The sequence below is a fragment of the Nerophis ophidion genome, linkage group LG24 (genome assembly GCF_033978795.1).
Source record: "Nerophis ophidion isolate RoL-2023_Sa linkage group LG24, RoL_Noph_v1.0, whole genome shotgun sequence".
Taxonomy (NCBI): domain Eukaryota; kingdom Metazoa; phylum Chordata; class Actinopteri; order Syngnathiformes; family Syngnathidae; genus Nerophis; species Nerophis ophidion.
In genome coordinates this window covers 14140903-14158548 of record NC_084634.1, presented here as the reverse complement: position 1 = coordinate 14158548, position 17646 = coordinate 14140903, and the positions used below count along the sequence as shown (strand labels likewise).

Genomic DNA, 17646 nt, shown 5'->3' with positions numbered 1-17646 from the left:
TAGAAACTGAGCATTGTAACCTTCTTCAAGGCAGACGCTCAGGTAGAAGTATTGTATTGAATAGGATTTGAATGTGCAGGTGTACCTAATGGCGTGGCTGATAGTTGCAGTGACAAAGCAAGCATTGTAGAGATGCTCCATATCACACCATGTACCGAGTACAGTAAGGGGCTCTGAACGGCCAGACAAAAGCTTTCGTGTTCGCTGACGCACCGAGACAGGAAGTGTGACGATTCGTTGTGTCATCTCACTCAACCATGAGAGCAGTCTTTATTATCGACAGTTTATTTCAGTGTTATGAAAACAATATAAAAAAATGGCTAAATCAAGTATTATACAACAGTAAATACATGAATATAATTTGTTAATTTACAAAAAGTAGCAAAAAAAGTAGTCAAATACAAATCAATCATACTCAACGGCCACAGCATTAGGTACACCAGCAAACAAGATTGAAGTATGTCGTCTTAAACATGCCGTACAGTACAGGTGGGCCCAACAATTTCTGTTCCAAGACAAGTGCTTCTCAAACGTATTTCACCAAGGACCGCCTCAGAAAACCCTTGGCTCTCCAACTACCACCCTAATGACCAACATTCCAATACAGTAGCGCAGTAGGCCTACATTTTCATTAAAAACAAGGCAGTTTTTTGTATTTGTCACTGTAACATTACACACAGTTTGAACAGTAAGACTGTGTTTTGAGTATTTAATCACGCGATTCTTTGGCGTACCACTAAATGGAGCCTGGTAGCACAGTTTGAGAATCACTGTCCTGGACTGCTGTGGAAGTCAACTTTTATACCTTTTTATACAGTACATTTTAAATAAATATATCAAATAATAAATATTAAATACAAGAATTTGATGACTAAAAAAACAGGATTATGAATTATTTTGTAATGTAAATGAAAATAAAAACAATTGTGGGATCCTTTACATTTTTGATGCCATTTTTCTTTATGTAAAGATAATGTTCCAAGATAATAAAAAAAAATGTAGTCTGAAATTTTCAGTTAACAGTGGGGCTAAATTACGTATTTTTCTTTGCTGACAGCCATAATGCAAATAGTTTTTGTTAAACACAAGCAAAGACACTGAATTGGTGTTTGTTTTATGGCGCCATCTTTTGGAGGAGTTTGCTCCCTGCAAGACCTGCTGGGTGAAGGCCTACATTGTTTCCTGCTGTTTAAAGCTTTGAACCGGAAGTGACAGCGCCGTTACGTCTTCTAGTCGTCCGTAACGTTTCTACTCCTATGGAGTCTTCATTCATCACTCCAAACAACGTTTGTAAGTTTTACGATATAACTAAAACAATTCTTACTTACTAAACCGTCCTATGTGTGATGTCGGTAGGAGTGTTTTCTTGCATATTTGTATGTGCTATTGCAGCATACTATGTAGGTTGGGAGTTCAAACCCTGGCCGAGTCATACCAGAGACTAAAAAAATGGGACCCATTACCTCCCTGCTTGGCACTCAGCATCAAGGGTTGGAATGGGGGGTTAAATTACCACAAATTATTCCCGGGCGCGGCCACCGCTGCTGCTCACTGCTCCCCTCACCTCCCAAGGGGTGATCAAGGGTGATGGGTCAAATTCAGAGGATCATTTTTCCACACCTGTAGTGTGTGTTTGACAATCATGGGTACTTTAACTTTTTGGCTTTTTTTATGCAATCCAAATGGTAAATATGTAACAATTGAGTCAACAGGTTGAGCGACCTCTCATTATACTCTCTAAAAACATCCAGAAAGCGCAAACAACGCTCCATTTACACGTTGTGACCTGAAAATTAACCAAATATGAGATGTTATTATAAGCGCTGACGCAGACGGACTATTTTAGCGGCGTTATTGATATGCAGTGAGCTAATGCTAGCTTACATTGCTATTGTTGACACACGCCTGCTTCTGCTTGGTCTCAAACTTGCTAAAAGTAAATTTTAGATTATAATTCATGCATCTCTCACCTTCCAGTAGACAAATGTGGCCGTGGAACGACAGGCTGATCCACTTTTACACCCCCCCCGACATGGCGAAAAAGACACAAAAAGTCGCTAGTTGCAACGACTTTTGTGAGGAATGCGACTGAATCTTCATCTAAATGAAATCATGTGAGTGTCCTGTTGGTCGGCATCCCAGGGTTGGAATGGGGGGTTAAATCACAAATGATTCCCGGGCGCTGCCACCGCTGCTGCTCACTGCTCCCCTCACTTCCCAGGGGGTGAACAAGGGGATGGGTCAAATGCAGAGGACAGATTTCGCCACACCTAGTGGTGTGTGACAATCATTGGTACTTTAACTTTTAATAAAGCTAGCGTTGTAAGCATGAGCTAATATGCCAACACATTTACGAGTGTCTGTGTTAGCAACTTACAGTGGCATTCTTTTTGTATTGTTTCAGTTTCACTAATTCCTCTGTAAATTCACCAAAACGTCACTGTGGAGTTATGGAGTCAGCTGATTGGAGAGCTAACGGGTCCATGACGAGGACTTCTGTTATGTTTGATCAGACGTTTTACTGCAGTGTTACATGCACCATTTGGAAACAATTAAGGTATGTAAATAAACATTTACAGAATATTTATGTGTAAATAACTCATTTCACAACATACAAACCGTATCTGCAGCTTATAGTCCAGTGCGGCTAATATATGGAAAAAAATATTCCAAATTATAGTGGGTGCAGTTTATTTACCTGTGTGTTCTATAGTCCAGAAAATATGGCATATAAAAGTTTCGATTATTATTGTTATTTTTTTTTTTGTGGAGAACAAAAGCTGTGATAAAAACTAAAAGATAAAAAAGATATATGTTTTTGTATATTAAATTAACATCATTTAATGTGATGTGTTTAATAAATACAAATACATGCAAATGTTGATTAAATAAACATTTTGTAAATCTTTATTTACATACCTTAATTGTTTCCAAACAGTGCCTGTAACACGGCAATAAAGGAACTGAAACAATACAATAAGAATGCCATTATAAGTTAATAATATTAACACAGGTACTCATAAACGTGTTAGCATACTAGCTAATGCTAACAACGCCAGCTTTATCACATTATGATTGCACGAACAAATATGCAAGAAAACACTCCTACACACATCACACATGGGACGGTTTAGTAAGTAAGAATTGTTTTAAGTTATATTGTAAAACTTACAACTGTTGCGTAGAGTGGAGGCCTAGAAGACGAAACGGCACTTTTGCTTCCGGTCGAAAGCTCAGTCTAAACAAAAGGGCGATGAAGATCTGCAGTGAGCGAACCCGTCAAAAAAATGGCACCATTGCACAAACACAAACAATAACACACATTTTCAGTGATATTGCTTGTTTTTTTTGTATTTTAGTCACACTGTTTTATAAGCCGCAGGGGGGCAAAGTGTAGGACAAAAGTAGTGGAATTTAGTGCATGTGTTTATCAGGAAATCGTAGCCAACCATTTCCAGTGTACACAATTTGACAGTAACTGGAGAAGAAATGGCAGTGCTTCCACACAGATTTAGTGTAAAATAAAAAGACAATAAATATACCACGTGTGGTGGACAGCCCAGGAAGTCGATGCCCGTTTGAGAAACATGTGTCTTATTGTACATTGACCGTACTGAACATTTACTGTACATTAACTGTGAGTAACGCTGCCTTGGCTGAAGTGCTGGTCCAGGCACAGTCTAGTAAAAGGCACACAAGAGCTCATTTTGACTTGCAACTTCTGGAAGGCTGCTCCAGTCACTGTTTTGGCGTGACACAAACACCGGTGAAGTCTTACGTCTAAATAGGACCCCGAGGGCCTGATCTACTAAATGGTGTGTGCATATTATACAACTGTGTACTACGAGTGGGCGTGTTGCGGGTGATCTACTAAGACTGCAGGGAGACAGCATAATTAAATGATGTTTGTGTGTACTACCGGCTATCACTACACTGCAAAAACTGAAATCTAAGTAAGATGAAATATCTAAAATAAGGGTGATATTTGCTTATTTTCTGTCTGATAAGATAATTCTTCTCACTAAGCAGATTTTATGTTTGAGTGTTTTACTTGTTTTATGGGTTTTGGTCCTAAATGATCTCAGAAAGATATTACAGCTTGTTGCTGAGATTTGATGACCTATATTGAGTAAAACATGCTTGAAACTAGAATATCAACTGATGCAAAGCTGTGTCATCAATACTCACAAGTATAAAACTACCTTTTTAAAGGTATCATTTCTAACTTCAAGCATGAAAAAAAAATAAAATTCATGATTCAGAGCACATGTCATTATGTCAAGATAATGGCACTGGCATTTACTTATTTAAGTAAAGTCTCTTTTTTTCTACCAAGAAAAGTGCACTTCTTAGTGAGATTATACTTATTTTAAGATATTTTTGGGTTTATTGAGGTTAGCTAACTTTACTTGTTTTGGAAAGTCTTGACAAGCCGAATTTTCTTGTTCTATTGGCAGATAAATTTGCTAAATTCAAATAAAATAACCCAAATTATTGTAATTTTTTTTTCTTGTTTTTGAACACTGACTTTTTGCAGTGTACAGAGACACAAACTCATCCATGTGAGGTTTTACACAATTATTCATCTGTCCCAACTTTTCTGAGCTTTTGGAAACGCAATCTTGACAACAGAACCTAAAGGTGAATTATTCTAACGTCCTTATTTTGAATAGTTAATTAAGACCTCTCTTTTGGACCAGATGATCTGCCGTTTCTTTTCTGCTCTGCCTGCCAGCCTGCCTCTCCTCAGTGGAAGGGGGGAGGGTGGGTGGACAGGTTCGGTGGCCATGGATAAAGCGCTGGCTGTCCAGGGTCGGGACCCTGGATGGACCACTCGTCTGTGTATCAGTTGGGGACGTCTCTGCGCTCGGGATGGTCTCCTGCTGGCCCCGCTATGGACTGGACACTCACTATTCTGTTCGATCCACTATGGACTGGACTCTCACAATATTATGCTAGATCCACCCAACGTCCATTGCAGCGGTCCCCTCCAAGGTTTCTCATTGTTATCCCATTGGCTTGAGTTTTTTCTTGCCCTGATGTGGGATCTGAGCCGAGGATGTTGTTGTGGCTTGTGCAGCCCTTTGAGACACTCCGGATTCAGGGCTATACAAGTAAAGATTGATTGAATGGTTAAGCTTTTATTGTTTTTAATAATGGCTTGTACTGTAGCAGTTAAATAGTTATTTACATAAAAAATGCGTACTAAATAAAATATCTTATTATTTAATATTTCTGGCAGGCGTTACGTCCCACTCTGTTGAACGGTCCTTGAACGCACCATAACAACCTTGTCTTGTACATAGAGCGATCACTGTGTTCTAAGAGAGCACAGCTCCTTGGTTTAATGTACACAATTGAACATCTTAGTTGCTCGGACAGTAATGTGTTTGTTTAAGTTTAGATTGGGCTATTTCCTTTTTAAATAGGGAATGTCTCTTGTTTTCATGTTAGCATTTAAGCTAGATGACAGACTCCAATCTTTTCACAAAAAAATTCAATTTACGTTTGGCTTGATTTTTTCCTTACTATTTAAATAAACCAAATAATAAAAAAAAGGCAGATAATTTAAAAGGGGTTTTGCTTTTATTTGATCAAAAACTAGTAGGTTGAAATAGCACAGCATACACTATCTGACTGAGCAAAATTATATTTTAATAAAGGGGCTTCTTTTTAAAATAGATATAAATTGGACTTTGTAGAAAATCATTTTTAAAAAAACTCAACAGATAGAATTTTGCTATTGCAGCTGATTCTTGCATATTTACTTTTGCTCATGTGTTGATAAACATGCGTTGTTGTAATCTATTAAAATTTGTCAACATAGAGCTTACTGTGGGAGACAAAAATGAGGCATATCGATGCATGTAAATAAAACTCCAACATTTAAGATTGATAAAGTACAAACTTAAATCTTGTCTTGAATAAAATACATGCAGCTATGGGAGCTCTCTGTAGTTTTATTCGGTGGAATAAAAAACGACTTTTTCAATGTTTGGGCACTGCATCTTCAGCGACACAAAGTACTACCACTTTAGTAATTGTTTTACACTGCGCTCAATTTTTAATCACACGTGGTACCTTGGTACAGTAAGTTGCTTTTTGGCGGAAGTTTGTTTGTAGTTTCATTCTTGTTTGCTTTGCAAAGAGTTGCATTTTCTCTACTTGGCTCGATGCTCCAGTTTCAAACGCTGGAATTAGTTTGTTGTGCTGCTGGCCTTTTTACACAAACTTTGCAGTGCACAGTCATTTGTTCCACGCCTGTTGCTGCAAAACTCAACCACTGACAGCACTTTTCATTATTTTGGAATAAATGTTTGCGTTAGCGTGAGCCATGTTTTAAAAGATGCGTGTGAATGTCCACTAAGGAAATAAGGAAGAATGAGGACCCTAAGGAAGCCCCTGGGAGATAGAAATGTGCCCAGCAAGAGGAGAAAAATATAGATTTTTTATTTTATTGAATAGTCTACAACAAAACATGTAATTTTATCGATAATATCGATTTATTGCCAAGGTTTATCCGCAAGTTTTCAGTTATTAATCACGTTTCCATTATTTACATCTGAAACAGTAGTAAGTGATTATATTTGTGTCTCTTCCACCTATTGTGGGCTTTAAGTAAATCAACATTTTATGCATTTAAAAGGAAAAATAAAAATTCTGCTCATTCTCGGCGCACAAGTTTAGTAGATCAGCTTTGCGTGCGACTACGTGTTTTAGTACATGCAAACCTTCGGTAGATCAGGCCCTTAAAGTCACAACCACATTGAAGAAGAAACAAAATAAGACAAATGTCTCACTTTAGGAGATCCCAGCAGGCAGAAGACATGAAAACAACGTTGAGAACTTTTTGAATTACGTCCTGACGTTGAGCAACTCAAACATAACATTGAAACAATAGGTTTTTTGGCGACGTTTAATCAATGTTGGGTTCTGCCGTTGATTCGACCAGTGAAATTTTAGACATTTTCCAACCAATATTCTACAACACGAATACAACATTGAAACATGCTTTTTGACAAAATTTAACCAAAGTTGGGTTGACTTTGATTAGACCGTTGAAATTTTGGTTATTTCCCAACCAATATTCTACAACACGAATACAATGTTGAAACATGCTTTTTGACTACGTTTATTCAACGTCAGGTTGTGACGTTCATTTGACCTTAGAAATTTGGTCATTTCCCGACCAACAACGTGGATTCAATGGTAGAACTCAATGTTGTCTCAGTTGACAAAAACAACTATTTTGCAACGTTGTTTTAAAGTCAGTTTTGTATGTATAATAACCGTTGTATCAACGACTTGTGCCTGCTGGGATAACAGTGCACATTATCGAGTCACGGCCATTTTAATGACCCAAAATGCAGTTTGCGAGTGGAAACCATTAAGTAACCACAACACAATGGCACTGCGAGCCACGTTTGTTGTATTCGTTCTTGTTAAAATGGCACACATGTGCCTTCCAAACAAACATACAGGCAAGCCTAAGTCGCCGTGACGATGGCAGGAACGACCAAGGTGACGGAAGATACCTGGCTTTCGTTTTGGATCTGGTAGGTCACATGAGGCGGGGCAACGGGACGTTCTGCCCCCTCGATTGGTCCGTCTCCTTCCTGGGAACGCGACTGGTCGAAGGCACGTTCGGCCTCTTCTGACAGGCGGGTCTCCTCCTTCTCCTCCTCCCTCTTGACACACGAGGAAGCGTGAAAGCAGTTTGTCTTGACACAAATTTATCACAGAACTGACCTCCTTCTTTGTCCTGTAGTATTCATCGATGGCGTACTGATACTTGGCTGATGTAATCCCAAAGAAGGAGGCCATTCTCTCGCCGAGGTAATCACAGGCTGGAACGAAAGCAGTGGAAAAAAGAATCAATTTCCACCTTTTCATTTTTAAACTTTTTGTATGGCGCAAATGCACAGCAACCAATGTTCTAGGGTCGTCAAAAGTATCGATACAAACACACAAAAAATACACCAGTACTTGCTTTTCGAGTATCATTACTACAGTGTTTTCATATATTTTTTTAATTTGTGGAAGTCTATCACAAATGCGGACTTCCGGTTGGCCCTTGCTCATTAACAAATTACAAAGCAAGGGCTTCACGGTGGCAGAAGGGTTAGTGCGTCTGCCTCACAATACGAAGTTCCTGCAGTCCTGGGTTCAAATCCAGGCTCGGGATCTTTCTGTGTGGAGTTTGCATGTTCTCCCCGTGAATGCGTGGGTTCCCTCCGGGTACTCCGGCTTCCTCCCACTTCCAAAAGACATGCACCTGGGGATAGGTTGATTGGCAACACTAAATTGGCCCTAGTGTGTGAATGTGAGTGTGAATGTTGTCTGTCTATCTGTGTTGGCCCTGTGATGAGGTGGCGACTTGTCCAGGGTGTACCCTGCCTTCCGCCCGATTGTAGCTGAGATAGGCGCCAGCGCCCCCCGCGACCCCGAAAGGGAATAAGCGGTAGGAAATGGATGGATGGATGGTGTGTGAATGCAACATGAGTGTAGGTGTGGCATAACTTTGCTTCACAACACACCTCATACGCGCTTGCTTTACTTTTACTCAGTGGCCTAGAGCAGTGGTTCTCAACCTTTTTTCAGTGATGTACCCCTTGTGAAATTTTTTTAAATTAAAGTACCCCCTAATCAGAGCAAAGCATTTTTGGTTGAAAAAAAAGAGATAAAGAAGTAAAATACAGCAATTTGTTATCAGTTTCTGATTTATCAAATTGTATAACAGTCCAAAATATTGCTCATTTGTAGTGGTCTTTCTTGAACTATTTGGAAAAAAAATATAAAAATAACTAAAAACTTGTTGAAAAATAAACAAAGGATTCATTTATAACTAAAGATTTCTACACATAGAAGTAATCATCAACTTAAGGTGCCCTCTTCGGGGATTGTAATAGAGATCCATCAGGATTCATGAACTTAATTCTAAAGAAAATTTCACAAAAAGAGAAATCTTTAACATAATTATTTATGGAACATGTCCACAAAAAATCTAGCTGTCAACACTGAATATCGCATTGTTGTATTTTTTTCCCCCACAGTTTATGAACTTACATTCATATTTTGTTGAAGTATTATTCAATAAATATATTTATAAAGTATTTTTGAATTGTTGATATTTCTAGAATATTTTAAAAAAATAATCTCACATACCCCTTGGCATACCTTCAAGTACCCCCAGGGGTACGCGTACCCCCATTTGAGAACTACTGGCCTAGTGGTTAGAGCAGTGGTTCTTAACCTTGTTGGAGGTACCGAACCCCACCAGTTTCATACGAGTATTCACCGAACCCTTCTTTAGTGAAAAATAAAATGTTTTTTTTTTTCAAATCCAAGACAAAGTTGTACGTTTTTGGTAACACTTTAGTATAGGGGAACATATTCTAAGTAACAAAGACTTAATTTAGAGTTATTTGGACACTAGGGGGAACATATTCTAAGTAATAAAGACTTAATTTAGAGTTATTTGGTTAGGGTTAGAGTTATAATAAGGCCATGCTGAATAAGGCTTTAATTAGTACTTAATGACTAGTTAAAGGCCTACTGAAACCCACTACTACCCACCATGCAGTCTGATTGGTTATTTATCAATGATGAAATATTAACATTGCAACACATGCCAATACGTCCTTTTTAGTTTACTAAATTGCAAATTTTAAATTTCCCGGGACTTTTTTCTTGTAAACGTCGCGTAATGATGACGTGTACGTGAATATGAGCGCTGCACACACACACAGCTAAAAGTTGTCTGCTTTAACGACATAATTACACAGTATTTTGGACATCTGTGTTGCTGAATCTTCTGCAATTTGTTCAATTAATATTGGAAAAGTCAAAGTAGAAAGATGGAGTTGGGAAGCTTTAGCCTTTAGCCTCACAAACACATGGTGATTCCTTGTTTAAAATTCACGGAGGTGAAACTTTAGTATGGATCACAGCGGACATGGATCCCGACCGAATGTCAACCAGCAGGTTTTGGTGAGAAAATTGTGGTTAAAAAGTCACCTCTTACCGGATATCAGCGGAGCTTGTGCAGTCCATACAGCTGCCGTCGGCTTCCCTGAGACACTGTGCGTCAACACCCGGCCGTGGACGTACATTTCCGACTATCAGGTACTATTAAACTCACTAAAACACTAGCAACACAATAGAAAGATAAGGGATTTCCCAGAATGATCCTAGTAAATGTGTCTAAAAACATATGAATCCGTCTCAATGCAACGCAATTGCAATCGCGTTTTTTTTTTTTTTTTTCCTAGTCCGTCGCTATCAATATCCTCAAACACGAATCTTTCATCCTCGTTCAAATTAATGGGGAAATTGTTGTTTTCTCGGTCTGAATAGCTGTTTTTGTTGGAGGCTCCCATTAAAATCAATGTGAATATATGAGGAGCCCTCAACATGTGACGTCATTGTCTGCGACTTCCGGTAGAGGCAGGGCTTTTCTCCAGTTGCGAACTTTATCGTGGATGTTCTCTACTAAATCGTTTCAGCAAAAATATGTCAATATCGCGAAATGATCAAGTAAGACACATAGAATGGACCTGCTATCCCCGCTTAAATAAGAAAATCTAATTTCAGTAGGCCTTTAAGAGCCAATATGTTACTAATTTGTATGTTAATAAGCAACTAATTAATGGTGAATATGTTTCCCATACTAAAGTGTTACCATGTTTTTTTTTACTGGTGCACAAAATGAACCATGCATGAACATCACCTTGTTCAAACAACAACACTAAGACAGTGCATAAACTCACAACAAATTACACACCTGCAAATCAATCAGCTGTTGCCGTATCCGTAATATGCCAACAGGGAGAAATTTGTATTTACACGAAGAGTCGGGTGTGTTTTGACCTCGGCCGAACCCCTGAGGTCAACTCACCGAACCCATAGGGTTCGATTGAATCCTGGTTAAGAACCACAGGGTTAGAGTGTCCGCCCTGAGATCGGTAATTGTGAGTTCAAACCCAGTCATATCGAAGACTATAAAAATGGGACCCATTAGCTTCCTACTTGGCATTCAGCATCAAGGGTTGGAATTGGGGGTTAAATCACCAAAATGATTCCCGGGTGCGGCCAAAGCTGCTGCCCACTGATCCCCTCACTTACCAGGGGGTGATCAAAGGGATGGGTCAAATGCAGAGGACAAATTTCACCACACATAGTGTGTATGACAACCAATGGTACTTTAACTTTAACTTTGCCAGGGAATAAGACGTAGCAGAAATGATCCATTAGCTATATTTAGCAAATACTTTAGAATTGTTGTTATTTATGAGAGGATTTATACCATTATATACCAGAAATTGTGCTTCGCTGTAAAGTGGTAGACATTGTATCAAAAAACAACAAGCATGTTGTTACGTACGCCCTCGCCTGCATGTCATTTACAGATAACATTGACCTTATTGTTTATAGGTTATGACGGACAGCCGACTCATGCCTCGGTTGTTACAGCCGGAAACTCGTTCTCTTTCTCGCTCGCTCCAGTGCACACCTCACACATGCTGCCACCACTCGCTTTGTGAGCACACATTCATATTGTGTTGTAGGACTGAAACTATCCATTATTGTAGTCTACCAGTAATCTATCGATGAGTTTATTCAATTACTCGAGTAATGGCTGAGAATACACTTAGTGGACTCAATGTGTGTTTTAGTGAAAAAAGTTGAAATACACTAGGATTTTTGTACCTGCCGTCACCTTCTATTACTATCTTTTAGCTAGCTTCAATATTCCTTTTGAACTTTTACTCACCTACGATTTACCTTATTTTACTTAACTTATTTTAAATAACATTTAACGTTATTTACCTTATTTACCTTCTATTATCTTTTACTTAGCACATTTTACATTCCATTTAAACTTTGTTTACCTTTTAATTGAACTTATTTACCTTTTATTTACTTTATATTGAACTCATTTTACTTTTTTTATTTACATTATATTTCCCTTTTTGGCTACCTTTAATTTACCTTATATTTAACTTATTCTACCTTTCATTCACCCAACTTGTTTTTTTACCTTTCACTTACCTTCTTTTAGCTTCTTTTTTAACTTTTAATTTACTTTCTATCCAACTTTTACTTACCTTCCTTCACCTTCTATTTAACTTATTTGACCTTTTATTCACCTCCTGTACACTGTTCTTTTACTTTGGATTTACCTTCTTTTCTGTTATATTTTACTTACTTTACCTTTTATTTAGCGATACCTTCTATCACCTTTTAGTTACCGTTAATTTAACTCATTTTACCTTCTGTAATCCTTCTTTTACCTTCCTTTTATTTACCACTTTTACCTTCTATTAATTTCTTTTACTTTTTGTTTGTCTTACTTTACTTTTAAATGTATTTCTTTTACCTTTAATTTACTTTTACTGTCCATATTCCTTATTTTACCTTTCATTTACATAATCTTTCCTTTTATTTACTACTTTTACCATGTATTTAAGTTGTTTTGCCTTCTATTGCCCTTTTTTTTTATAAACATCTTTAATTACCATCTTGTAACTTTTATTTCCTTTTTTAACCTTCTATTTCCCTTCCATTTACCTTTTTTCACATTCTGTTACCTTTGATTCACATACATTACCTTATCTTATAATCAACTTTTTTTTTAACTGGTCCATATTTTATTATTTATTAGTAACACTCATAATCGATAAATCAAAGCAACGGAATACAACTCAAAGCTCTTTTCTAATTGATTTAATCAACTAACTGTTGCAGAGCTAATTTGTTCAGGAAGAACAAGCAAGCGCACATTCTATTATGTTAGAAGTTCTTTTTAAACTAGACAATGGCTACGGAGAGGTAACATAATATAACATAAATAATAAACAATAATAATAACAGTAATCAAAATGTATTCGGCTGCTGGCAACCTGAGTGTGGCGTTACATAACTGCAGTCTTTGTTAGAAGCAATGATTGTGGTAAACCAACCTGAAATAGTTGAAGATGCAGCTCTCCACATGTGGAACCAGAAGTAGGGACCCCAAGTCATTTTGGACTGCAACACAAAAGACATGAGAAATTGCTGCTTGTGTATTTTGTGAGCATCTGTAAATGATTACAATTTCATCATCAGCATGGAATAGCAGGAGTACACAACAACCTCTACAGACTCAACTACTGTGTCCATTAGGTCCAAATAAAAAGTCACACATATGTTGACAATGGCTATTCAAAAGGAGGTCACATTGGGTAGCGAGCATGTGAATATTCTCATCCATCAGGTCTTTGCAATATCAGGCCATTGAATCGATGATTGAGTGATGTTTCATGAGAGCGGTGTGCCTGAGTGTGTGTCTTTACAAGGTGGTGCCTGTTGTCAAATGACGCAGGATGTTAGCAAGGGTGCGCTTATTGCATCTTTAGGAAAGGTAGGATAGGTCTTCATTGTCATTGCAACAAGTAAAACCAAACTATGTTTTTAGCACAAACCCGTTCAAGATTAGACAAACAGTGTACAGGGTTACAAAACAGGACTGCTGATGGGTCACCTCAAGGCGCTCCGTAAAAGGTGGGAAAAAGGTAAAACGCTGTGGAAGAGGATGAGTAAAAAAAAGAATCTAGACTGGGCTCCTAAGGGGGCCTAGTCTGGAGTGGGAAAAAAAACCCATGCCACGCACACATAAACATGTTACTACATTTATTCACGACAACTCGCAAGAGAGGGGGGTAGGGTGTGTGTGTGTGTGGGGGGTGGGCTGGAGGTCGACTGCTGCTATGAAGGGGAATCAAGTGGTGGTGAAGGCGTAGGGTGGGGGAGGGTGTGTGTGTGTGTGTGTATATATATATGCCTATTGTCTTGGGTGTGATGATGTAGTGCCCATAGGCCTCGACCCGTTCTGCATACAAGCAAAAGTTTGACTCCAGGTGTCTTGGGGGGAGGGAGGTCAAAAGCGTCCTTCATTGAGGTGTCCTCAGGGGTGTTTTTCAGAACAGCCTGCTCCTGTTGTTGCAGCTTCAAGGCCATTCGATCGAGTCAAATAGATTAGGATTTTTGTTTTTCCGCGAGCAGACATTACAATGGCTTGTCCGTTCTATTCGTCCATGCTGGCCCTCAAATCCAATTTTTCCCTTTCAACCAGCTTTTCCATGATGTGATCCATCTTGCGATTCAGTTCAGAAACCACCCCACTCTGTGATCCCACAGCCCGGCCCAAACCTTCCATTGTGACGAACAGCCTTAGGGCCCCTGGAGTTGCTGCCACCGTCTTACGAATTTGACGATACACCAGAGCAATGCCCAGCCCAATCAGCAGGTTTCATCAGGGTAACCAGGTTCCCCAGAACCTCTTTTCCTCGTCGAAAAGATTTTGTCAATTGAGTCATGAGTCCAGCTGATCATTTCCATGTCTGATGTTTAGATTTGGAGGACAGCACAAACAAAGAGGCTTCAAAAAAGTGTAGAAAATAGAAAACAAAGAGAGCAAGGTAGTAGACACACTTGTCAGCTAGTAAATAGCATGTTCGGGCCAGCTACACTACTTCCCGGTAAACAAACAAGTTGTCAGCTAACGATTAACACACTTGTTGACATCTATCGATTAGCATGCTAGTTGCCAGCTAGCAATTAGCCTACTAGTGAGTATGGCACTAGCTATCAATTAGCCTGTTAGCACCAGCTACCGTTTAGTGCACTTGTTACCGGCTAGCAATTAACGCACTAGTTGTCAGCTCGTGAGGAACATGCTGGTTGCTATTTAGCGATTAACACACTAGTTTTCAGCTAGCGATAAGCATGATAGTTGCTAACTAGTATCGCACGAGCTATCAATTAGCATGTTTGCACCAGCTACCGTTTCGTGAACATGTTTCAGAGAACCAATTACAGCATTGTTGCCGGCTAGCATTTAACGCACTGGTTGTCAGCTCGTGAGGAACATGCTGGTTGCTATTTAGCAATTAACACACTAGTTGTCAGTTAGCAATAAGCATGCTGACTGCCAGCTACAATTAGCATACTTGTTGCCAGCTAGTACACTGGTTGTCAGCTAACAATTAGCATGGTAGTGCCAGTTGGCAGTTTGCACACTAGTTGCCATCTAACGATTGGCACCCTCATTGCCAGCTAGCGATTGGCATGCTAGTTGCCAGCTAGCGATTAGCATGATAGTTGACAGCTAGCAATTAATGCACTAGTTGACAGCTAGCAATTAACATGCTGATTGCCAGCTACAATTAGCCCACTAGTTACCAACTAGTGAGTAGCGCACTAGCTATCAATTAGCATGTTAGCATCAGCCACCATTTAGTGCACTTGTTACCGGGAACCAATTACAAACGCACTAGTTGCCAGCTCGTGAGGAACATACCGGTTGCTATTTAGCAATTAACACACTACTTGTCAGCTAGCAATTAGCATGCTAGTTGCCAACTAGTGAGTAGCCCACTACCTATCAATTAGCATGTTAGTACCAGCTACCATTTAGTGCACCTGTTGCCGGGAACCAATTACAAACACAGTAGTTGCCAGCTAATGAGCAGTTGCTATTTAGCAATCAACACACTACTTGTCAGCTAGCATGCTAGTTGCCTACTAGTGAGTAGCACACTAGCTATCAATTAGTATGTTAGCACCAGCTACAATTTAACAATTAACGCACTAGTTGTCAGCTCGTGAGGAACATGCTGGTTGCTATTTAGCGATTGACACACACTAGTCGTCACCTAGCGATTAGCATGCTGATTGCCAGCTACAATTAGCGTACTAGTTGGCAGCTAGTGAGTAGTACACTGGTTGTCAGCTAAATATTAGCATCGTAGTGCCACCTGGCAATTGGCACACGAGTTGCCATCTAGCGATTGGCATGCTGGTAGCCAGCTAGCGATCGGCATGCTAGTAGCCAGCTAGAGATTAGCATGCTAGTTGACAGCTAGCAATTAATACACTAATTGTCAGCTAGCAATTAGCATGCTAATTGCCAGCTACAATTAGCCCACTGCCCTGCGATGAGGTAGCGACTTGTCCAGGGTATACCCGCCTTCCGCCCGATTGCAGCTGAGATAGGCATCCGCGCCTCCGGCAACCCCAGAGGGAATAAGCGGTAGGAAAATGGATGGATGGATGAAATTAGCCCACTACGTGCCAACTAGTGAGTAGCAAACTAGCTATTAATTAGCATGCTTGCACCAGCTACCGTTTAGCCCACTTGTTGCCGGAAACCAATTACAAAAGCAATAATTGTCAGCTCGTGAGGAACATACTGGTTGCTATTTAGCAATCAACACACTACTTGTCAGCTAGCAATTAGCATGCTAGTTGCCTACTAGTGAGTAGCGCACCAGCTATCAATTATCAATGTTAGTACCAGCTACGGTTTAGTGTACCCGTTGCCGGCTAGCAATTAACACACTAGTTGTCAGCTTGTGAGGAACATGCTGGTTGCTATTTAGCGATTAACGTACTAGTTTTCAGCTAGCGATTAGCATGCTGATTGCCAGCTACAATAAGCGTACTAGTCGTCAGCTAGCGATTAGCATGCTGATTGCCAGCTAGAATAAGCGTACTAGTAGTCAGCTAGCGGTTAGCATGCTGATTGCTAGCTACAATTAGCGTACTAGCTGTCAGCTAGCGATTAGCATGCTGATTGCCAGCTACAATTAGCGTACTAGCCGTCAGCTAGCAATTAGCATGCTGATTGCCAGCTACAATTAGCGCATTAGTTGCCAGCTAGTGAGTAGTTTACTGGTTGCCATCCAACAATTATCATGGTGGTGCCAGCTAGTGATTAGCGCACTAGTTTTTTAGCTCGTATTTAGCTCACGTAATGATGACAAGCTGTTTGTCATTCAGACAATTAACACGAATAATAAGAATAAACAAAGTAATAATACATATGTGATAATGTATAATAATATGGATGATTTAATAATAATGATAATAATAAATATTATTAAAATAAATATTAAAAAGACAACATTATAGACAGGGTAGACAAAGATCGCCTACCCTCACAGCATCAACAGGGGAGGAGAGCAGGTCTTTCCTCTCTGCCTCCTTCCCTCCTTCCTCCTCTTCGTCGGTGCTGTACTCCTCCATGGTCTCCCCGCTGGAGAAATGGATGATCCTCCGAGGTGTCTTCTCCCTTTGGACATTTCTCCGGTTCTCGCCCAGCTCCAACATCCTAAAATCCCTGCTTGCTTTTGGACTTAGGGTTGGAGAACGCTGCACACACGCATGAATACACGATCTTTGTACACGCACACACAGCGCACCAACAACTACACCCAGCGAGCCAATGTCGTCGTTAATCATAAATGTATATGTGAATATACACAGTCGTGACGTTTATATACCTGTTCCACGGACGTGTCGGTCAAATACAGCGAAACATCGCCCATTGTGACGGGTTTAGTTCCAGTGTGAGGATGCTTGCTACGCCTCTCTTGTCCTCCACCCCGCCGACCGGACCGGAAGTGACGTACATTACGTAAACAACGTAACATTCGCCAGCCTCCTTTACATGAAAATGTTGGCAGGTTGCGCATTGTACGTCAAAGGCTAACGTTTGATGATTTTAGACAAATACAACGATCTTTCTTGATGTATATAACTTATATAAAGCATGGACTACCTTTCATCTGGGTTTTAATTAGTATTGGTGGGCAAATATAAAGA

At 39.6% G+C, this 17646-nt stretch overlaps 1 protein-coding gene across 3 annotated transcripts; it reads right to left on the bottom strand.

Annotated features, from left to right (window-relative positions):
- Positions 1 to 237: 237 nt before the first annotated feature.
- On the bottom strand, positions 238 to 17445 carry LOC133542116 (protein FAM177A1-like). Of its 3 annotated transcripts, none has more exons than XM_061885964.1 (6): positions 17325 to 17445; positions 16978 to 17193; positions 12963 to 13029; positions 7750 to 7847; positions 7536 to 7688; positions 238 to 3680 (listed from the first exon to the last, which is right to left on the bottom strand). In XM_061885964.1, the coding sequence occupies exons 1-6, from the start codon at positions 17367 to 17369 to the stop codon at positions 3360 to 3362; spliced, it is 900 nt and encodes a 299-aa protein (XP_061741948.1). In that variant the 5' UTR covers positions 17370 to 17445; the 3' UTR covers positions 238 to 3359. The 3 variants fall into 3 exon arrangements, with proteins under 3 accessions (XP_061741948.1, XP_061741949.1, XP_061741950.1); XM_061885965.1 differs by having other exon boundaries at positions 238 to 3238; XM_061885966.1 differs by having other exon boundaries at positions 3536 to 7688.
- Between the last annotated feature and the right edge of the window lie 201 nt (positions 17446 to 17646).

Coding starts and splice junctions, on each gene's coding strand:
- LOC133542116 (XM_061885964.1), bottom strand. CDS start 17,369: ATGGGCGATGTTTCGCTGTATTTGACCGACACGTCCGTGGAACAG. Junction 7,848..12,962: donor TGCATCTTCAACTATTTCAG/GTTGGTTTACCA, acceptor CTTTCGTTCCAG/CCTGTGATTACCTCGGCGAG. Junction 3,681..7,535: donor AGATCCAAAACGAAAGCCAG/GTATCTTCCGTC, acceptor GCCTTTTACTAG/ACTGTGCCTGGACCAGCACT.